The sequence below is a fragment of the Drosophila eugracilis genome, unplaced genomic scaffold (genome assembly GCF_018153835.1).
Source record: "Drosophila eugracilis isolate 14026-0451.02 unplaced genomic scaffold, ASM1815383v1 contig_502, whole genome shotgun sequence".
Taxonomy (NCBI): domain Eukaryota; kingdom Metazoa; phylum Arthropoda; class Insecta; order Diptera; family Drosophilidae; genus Drosophila; species Drosophila eugracilis.
In genome coordinates, this window is record NW_024573375.1 from 17673 (window position 1) to 25644 (window position 7972).

The 7972-nt window shown below is 42.4% G+C and overlaps 2 protein-coding genes across 2 annotated transcripts; both read left to right on the plus strand.

Moving 5' to 3' along the window:
• Nucleotides 1-269: 269 nt before the first annotated feature.
• Nucleotides 270-1713, plus strand: LOC121530335 (chitinase-like protein Idgf1). Its single transcript, XM_041819263.1, has 2 exons — nucleotides 270-961; nucleotides 1020-1713. Exons 1-2 carry the CDS (start codon nucleotides 301-303, stop codon nucleotides 1676-1678), a joined length of 1320 nt encoding a protein of 439 aa, XP_041675197.1. The 5' UTR covers nucleotides 270-300; the 3' UTR covers nucleotides 1679-1713.
• Nucleotides 1714-2309: 596 nt separating this feature from the next.
• Nucleotides 2310-7635, plus strand: LOC108118475. Its single transcript, XM_017231202.2, has 7 exons — nucleotides 2310-2500; nucleotides 3863-4420; nucleotides 4480-5127; nucleotides 5561-5631; nucleotides 5977-6094; nucleotides 6163-6714; nucleotides 6980-7635. The coding sequence occupies exons 1-7, from the start codon at nucleotides 2392-2394 to the stop codon at nucleotides 7633-7635; spliced, it is 2712 nt and encodes a 903-aa protein (XP_017086691.2). The 5' UTR covers nucleotides 2310-2391.
• The last annotated feature ends 337 nt before the right edge of the window (nucleotides 7636-7972 follow it).

The window sequence follows — 7972 nt, forward strand, 5'->3', positions numbered from 1 at the left end:
ATCAATAACTGTAGGAGACACTCACTGAAAACGTGAATTATTTGACAGTAGAAAAGACCCCCTAAAAGTTGAGTCACAGCAATTTGTGAAACTGTATTAACTGACAAGGCAGCACAAAGCCAACGCAATAAAGTCGGAAAACATTGACAGGAACTACGTAATGTCTGAAAACCTGATAATGGCATCATCGGCAGAACAGTGAGATAAGCGAAAAACAGCAGTTGAGCTATGAAGCTTTTGAATGAGATTTCAGTTGCTAATTATCGACCTTAAAGTCAGGACGTATTCTCCTCGCCAAAAATGAGATTTTATTTATTTTATTTACTGGGTTTACTCAGTGTGACAAGTTTAACCAATGCTGCCAGCAATCTGATCTGTTATTATGACTCGGCCTCGTATTTGCGGCAAGGTTTTGCAAAAATGCGTCCAACTGAAATCGATTTGGCGTTGCAGTTTTGCACCCACTTGGTTTACGGATACGCGGGATTGAAGCCAGCAACTCTTGAGTTATTTAGCTTAAATGTGGACCTGGACATGTTCTACTACAAGGAAATTACTAACCTGCGCCAGAAGTATCCTCAACTGAAAATTCTCCTCAGTGTGGGTGGTGATCGTGATGTGGATGAGGCTCATCCCAACAAGTATATAGAGCTGCTGGAGGCCAACCGCACTGCTCAGCAGAATTTCATTGATAGCAGCATGATTTTGCTAAAAAGAAATGGTTTCGATGGCCTTGATCTAGCTTTCCAACTGCCACGCAATAAGCCCAGAAAAGTGCATGGTTCTATTGGAACCTATTGGAAGTCCTTCAAGAAACTCTTTACTGGCGACTTTATTGTGGATCCCCTCGCGGAGCAGCACAAGTCACAATTCACCGATCTCGTGGGAAATATTAAGAATGCTTTCAGATCTGCAAATCTTATGTTGTCTTTGACTGTGCTGCCCAATGTGAATTCAACTTGTAAGTATAAGTCAGCTGGAAATGCATTTTAACTTACTAATACTTGAACTTTTTGTAGGGTACTTTGATGTCCCCAAACTGCATCCCCAGTTTGATTATATCAACCTGGCTGCCTTTGACTTCCACACGCCTTTGCGTAATCCCGAGGAGGCCGACTACACAGCTCCGATTTTCTTTTTAGACGAAGAGAATCGTTTGCCCCATTTGAATGTCGAGTTCCAGATAAATTACTGGCTCCAAAATCAGTGTCCTGGCCAAAAGTTAAACTTGGGAATAGCCAGTTACGGAAGGGCTTGGAAATTAAGCACGGGATCAGGATTGAGTGGAGCTCCAGTTATTCACGAGACATGTGGACCGGCACCTGGAGGTATACAAATTGAGAGTTCCGAGGGTCTGCTTAGTTGGCCAGAGATTTGCTCCAAGTTGTCGCAGAATTCATCGGCTCTATATAGAGGAGAAACAGCGCCTCTTCGCAAGGTCACAGATCTAACCCAAAAATACGGAAACTATGCCCTTCGACCAGCGGATGAAAATGGAGATTATGGTGTCTGGCTGAGTTTTGATGATCCTGACTTTGCTGGAATAAAAGCAGGATATGCCAAGGGCAAGGGACTCGGAGGACTTGCTATATTCGATTTAAGTTACGACGATTTCCGGGGACTCTGCACTGGCCAGAAGTTTCCCATTGTGCGATCGATAAAGTACTTCATGGGATAGAGAATTGCCTTTGTTACTGTTCATAGCTTAATATATTATTTTGAGTAATTGTTAAAATTATAAATAAAAATTCAATTCATTTGAATCTATCAAAATTTCTTTGTTTAATTTGGTATTGAGAAACATCAAAAACAATTCTTATAAAACACAATAAAACGATCGTTTTAGAATATAAACTTGTTTATCTATAATTTCTAGAAAAAATCCCAATTTTTCAAGGCACGTTTTCCAAACAATTTCGATTTGCAAAACAAAAAATGTTTTTATTAGCGCGTGCGATAAACTAAATCATTTTGTAGACGGGTTTTTCCAACGAATTGGGTTCTATATTTACTTGCGAAATAAATCTGAAATACTGTTTCTGAATTCTAATCAGCGAGCGCGTTTCAATGTTTTGAGATTAATTGCTTTATTTTTGTGTTTTTTGAGGTCTCAACGTTTTGACCCTGCGTCTGCCTCGCCGCAATCGTCGTCATTAACTTGTGTGTACACAATTAAGTCATTGCGAGAATAAGTAAGCCAGCAATGAGCTCGGCTTCGACTCGACTCTGGTCTCTGATCTCAGTGTTTCCCCCTCCTAAAGCTCTGCTCAAGCTTTTTGTCGTCGGTTTGGGTTTAAGTTTCGATTTCGGTTTCCATTCCGATTTCAGTCTCAGTTCGATTTCGTTTGATCTGGTCTGCGGTTGTGTCTATAGAGATATTTTCCCGGCACCATGAAGGGCTGGATCTGGTTTACGTTTGCCGCGTGCCTCTTTGTGGCAAGTACAGAAGCTGCCTCCAATTTGGTCTGCTACTATGACTCTTCGAGTTACATAAGAGAAGGTGAGTAAGGGGGATAGGATTTTTAAGAAACTAAATAAGAGAAGGTGCTAAAAAACGAATGGAATCCCCGTCTGTGAAATGAAAATTAAATTTCAAGTTGAAAGATTAAACATATTTGCCATTTGAAAGATTTTTCAAAGTCCAGTGTCTTAACTGTGTGTTCCATTTATTGTTTATATTTAAAAGTGGCAATATAAATACTACTTTTTGAGTTGAAATAAGTGCCAAGTAAACATAAAAAGTTTATTTTTGTATTATTTATGATATCATCATAAGCACATCGGCATATAACTAGCACAACATTTGATTAGCATGCGCCAAATTTACAAACGAATGAAAACAAAAGCATGCTAATCAAGTTACATAACCATTTGTGATTCAAAACAAAACTGGGACTTAATTCAGTTCAGCTTGCAGTGCTTATCTCTTGAAACTGAGAGCTGAAGAGAGCTAAAGCTAGTTCTATAGAGGTCAGTGGCTTATCGGACAAGTTTTTTTGTTTAAAATAACACAGAGAGTCTGGCTGGCTCTCCCGCAGAGATTTCACTCGACGAAGCGATAAATAGCAGCTTCTTGGACTATGGGTTAACAAGCTAATTAGAGCGGAGTTAACTTACCAAACTGTAATAATGAGGAGTAATTATGAAATGAATATGCCAAATATGGCAATTAGTTGATTATATTGATCTACTCTGATCCGTAGCTTAGTCGAGTTAAGTCGATAAAAAGCCGATCCCACGCATTCGAAATGAAAACCAGAGCGTTCAACACACAGCGAGTCCAGCACGACAACTGCCCCGCTAGCGGACGCTGACTTGGCACCAGCAGCGATCCAAACAAGTGGCAAGCAGAGCACCAAGTGACTCAGCAGAGCTGCACAGTGGCCTCAGGCTTGGGGAAAATTAGGTAAAAATTTATTTTATTTAAAGTAATACACTAAATTCTTCAAGAGGCTGTACAAAATGAAATTTTTAGAGGTAAAAAGGCCTGGCTGAAAGGGAAACAAACTATTTTAAGATAAGTTTTTTTGGCACATCTCGACCCACTGTGCTCTGCACCCAAGTCAAACAACAATAAACCGCTCGCTGGGATCACACTGTTGGCGTTCAATTAAGCCACTGAAGTCGACGAGACAATGGATCAGTCTCCGGGAGGAGGTGATGGTGGTCAGGGGGATCTCGGCTCTCGAGTAGTTCCGGCGAGAGCGAGAGTGTTGGGTGTCAGATCTCAGTGCCCAGATTAGTGTCTCACAACAATGCCCTCTCTGAATCTCTGATTATTTGTCATTCGAGTGCAGCTTGTCGTACGTCTCGTGCATATTAAATAATGCCACCTTACGAATTTCAATTGCGAATTTTCCAGGCCTGGGCAAGCTGCTTAATCCCGATCTGGAAATTGGTGTACAATTCTGCACCCACTTGATCTACGGCTATGCCGGAATCCGTGGTGAAAACCTCCAGGCGTACAGTCTGCGCGAGAACCTGGATATCTACAACCATCAGTTCTCCGAAGTGACCGCCCTTAAGAGGAAGTACCCCCATCTGAAGGTTCTATTGAGTGTGGGCGGTGATCACGATATCGATATTGAACATCCCAACAAATATATCCAACTGTTGGAGGGCGAGAAGGTTCAACAAGTTGGATTTATCCGATCGGCCTATGACTTGGTGAAGAACTACGGTTTTGATGGCTTGGATCTGGCCTATCAGTTCCCCAAGAACAAGCCCAGGAAGGTTCACGGTGAATTGGGCTCGGCCTGGAAGAGTATTAAGAAGCTGTTTACCGGAGATTTCATCGTAGATCCGCAAGCCGCACTTCATAAGGAACAGTTTACTGCTTTTGTTAGGGATGTCAAGGACTCCCTACGAGCTGATGGCTTCCTTCTCAGCCTGACTGTATTGCCCAATGTCAACTCTACGTGTAAGTTCAATAATTTAAAAATATTTTATTCTCTTCAATAACCCAATTTATAACTTCAGGGTACTTTGACATTCCCGCTCTGAATGGCCTTGTGGACTTTGTGAACCTGGCTGCCTTTGATTTCCTCACTCCTCTTCGCAACCCCAAGGAGGCGGATTATAGCGCCCCCATCTATCATCCCGATGGATCGAAGGATCGCTTAGCCCACCTTAATGCTGATTTCCAGGTGGATTACTGGCTGCGTCAGGGATTCCCATCGAATAAGATTAATCTGGGAGTGGCTACCTATGGAAATGCCTGGAAACTGAGCAGCGAGTCTGGTCTCGATGGAGTTCCAGTTGTGCCTCATACCAAAGGTGTAGCTCCCGAGGGTGTTCAGTCCCAGACACCTGGCATTCTTAGCTATGCCGAGATCTGCGGAAAGTTGTCCAATCCCCAAAATCAATTCCTCAAGGGCAACGATTCACCGCTGCGAAGGATTTCTGATCCTACCAAAAGATTCGGTGGTATCGCCTATCGTCCTGTAGATGGTCCAATAACCGAAGGCATCTGGGTGAGCTACGATGATCCCGATTCGGCCTCCAACAAGGCAGCTTACGCCCGTGCCAAGAACCTAGGAGGCGTGGCTCTCTTCGATTTGAGCTATGATGATTTCCGTGGACAGTGCACAGGGGATAAGTATCCCATCCTGCGGGCCATCAAATATCGTCTTTAAATACCAAAAAAAAAAGTACTTTTAATGGAAGAAAACTACAAATAAATAGTGATTTATAAAGTGTAATTGTATTGGAAGAGTATTTTTGGTTTAATGGAAAAATCAAATGCTTATCTGTGTCAAGTTTTTAATGCCCATTTTTAAAAAGCATATTTTTAAAAGCTTTTCTGTGTGATTGAACATCTTATCCGCCTCTGTTTGTAATATTTATTTATTTTGCACTTATTCGCTAAGTACCTACTTTTATTGGACCTTGAAAACACATTATTAATAATCTACTTATACTCCTCCACAATCCCTTAATCGTTCTCCACATAAATATTTACATATTTTTTGGGCATGAGTAACGTAGCGACCTTGCTAATTCGTCAACACCTTATAAAGTGCAGATTTATCACTGGGTGTGCACCCATAAATACTCGTAGATTTAGCCTATTTAAACTATGAGTCGGTGGGCTTTATCTCTAGTCAGAGGTATTATCTCTTTCTTTTTTCTGTAAATTACCGAGCCGAGAGGTGATCTCATTGAACCCGATGTCAGATGCCACTTAAGACAAACAATTTTGTTGAATTTCGTTGATAATAAGCCCCACGAATGGCGTTTGCCATTGTTCGCCCGGGGTTTTCGGTTCGTTACGGGGAATCGGACGGAGGTGATTCCACTGAAAAGCTCCACAGCCCATATTTATTCCAATTCCCAAGTGCTAAGTGTCATTTCGTATTCAGTTTGGTTTCGCATCTCGTCGGCGACGGACTGTTACAAATAATACCTCCGAGGTCTATAGTGTTTTTAGTGGGTTTTGATTTTGTAGAGCTCTCTGATTAATCTCTCTCTACAAAGATGACTGGCTCTCTTTGGCTCAGTTTGGCACTGGGTCTGGCCGTATTAGCTCAGTACAATGTGAGCGCCGCTCCTAATCTGGTTTGTTTCTATGACTCTCAGGGCTTCCAGCGTCAGGGTAAGTTTTCTAATTCGGAGAAACATATAATTTATAAAGGTTTACTAATTGTTTATTTTCCATTCAAGGGCTGGCTCAGTTCTCGATGACCGATATGGAACTGGCCCTGCAATTTTGCACCCATTTGATCTACGGCTATGCTGGTGTTAATGCCGATAACTACGAAATGCAGAGTATCAACAAGAGATTGGATCTGGAGCAGCGTCATCTGGCTCAGGTTTCTGCCCTGAAGGAGCGTTATCCCCACATCAAGTTCCTTTTGAGTGTGGGTGGAGATGCAGATCAGAACGATGGCAACCAGTACATAAAACTCTTGGAATCGGGTCAACAGGGTCATAGGCGGTTCATTGAATCCGCTCGTGATTTAATAAGGCGTTACAATTTCGATGGCCTGGACTTGGCCCTGCAACTCCCCAGGAATAAGCCACGTAAAGTTCACGGCGATGTTGGTTCCGCCTGGAAGAGTTTTAAAAAGTTTTTCACCGGCGATTTCGTTGTGGACACCGAATCGGAAACCCACAAAGGACAGGTGACTGCCCTGATCAAGGACTTGAATGCCGCCCTTAAGCAAAATGATCTGCTTCTGAGTCTCACTGTTTTGCCAAATGTTAACTCAAGCTGTAAGTATAAGCAATTATCTTAATTATTCCGACTAACCGGTGTAATTTGATGAGTCAGAAAAGCATTCCGATTACGTCTATGATAAAACAACCTGACTTAGTTGATATACAGCTGTTTACTCTTTATAAGCAACTGTTTTTACATTATAAACTAAATGCGTTGTGATTCCTATTTAGCTTTATTAATGAATAATAAGAATTATAATTATAAGTCAAGCGCGATGCATATTATTTGTTATATAAACTAAAAAATTTATTCTTATAGGGTACTACGATGCCCCTTCGATCGCTCCCAGCTTGGACTTTATTAATCTGGGAACCTTTGACTTCCTCACCCCGCAACGTAATCCCGAGGAGGCGGACTTTACGGCGCCTACATACGAGGCCGTCGGACAGAATCGCTTGGGACACTACAATCTAAACTACCAAATGGAACACTGGCTGCTCCAGAGAGTTCCGGCTAATAAAATAAATATTGGTATTGCCACATATGGTAGATCCTGGAAGATGTCCAAGGATTCAGGGGACTCCGGAATGCCAGTGGTTCCTTCGACTGAAGGACCTGCTCCAGCAGGACCTCAGAGCAAAAAGGAGGGCCTTCTCAACTGGGCTGAGATTTGCCAGCTGATGCCGAACCCCAGTAATGCCAATGCCAGAGGAGCTGGTGCTCCGATCAAAAGAGTTTTAGATCCCACTAAACGCTATGGTAGCTATGCCTTCCGTGCCGCTGATGAGAATGGAGAGTATGGATTGTGGGTCAGCTACGACGATCCGGATTCGGCAGCCAGCAAGGCTCAATATGCTCGTGTCAGAAATCTGGGAGGAGTGGCTCTGTTCGATTTAACCCAGGATGACTTCCGTGGTCAGTGCACCAACGATCGCTTCCCCATGCTGCGTGCCATCAAGTACCGACTTCTCTAAGTTAACTCCAGACCATAAAGACATCACCAGCACGCAAATGTCAACCAAATGGAAATCCAACAGAGGAAGGCGGCGCTGGGAGGGAACAACAAATGTCACCCGATCGGTGGCTTAAGGCCTCCTTCTGTGTCTGTCCCTTTTTGCAAATTAATTACAAAGTTGTAAACTAAAATGCACCGCAAATTAATTCGATGGGCTTGGTCCTCAAAGGGAGGAGGGGAATGATAATGTACTGAGAGAAAAATGAGGTTAGAAACAACAACAACATTGCAACTATTTGATTAATCATGAAAATGATATTTTTATCAAAATTTTTCTAAACTATAGTAACTTCTAC

Bases quoted from the DNA above. Each gene is read 5' to 3' on its own strand.
- LOC121530335 (XM_041819263.1), top strand. From the start codon at position 301: ATGAGATTTTATTTATTTTATTTACTGGGTTTACTCAGTGTGACAAGT. The intron at 962-1,019 runs GTAAGTATAAGT...AACTTTTTGTAG, and splicing joins GCCCAATGTGAATTCAACTT to GGTACTTTGATGTCCCCAAA.
- LOC108118475 (XM_017231202.2), top strand. From the start codon at position 2,392: ATGAAGGGCTGGATCTGGTTTACGTTTGCCGCGTGCCTCTTTGTGGCA. The intron at 4,421-4,479 runs GTAAGTTCAATA...TTATAACTTCAG, and splicing joins GCCCAATGTCAACTCTACGT to GGTACTTTGACATTCCCGCT. The intron at 5,632-5,976 runs GTAAATTACCGA...CTCTCTACAAAG, and splicing joins ATTATCTCTTTCTTTTTTCT to ATGACTGGCTCTCTTTGGCT.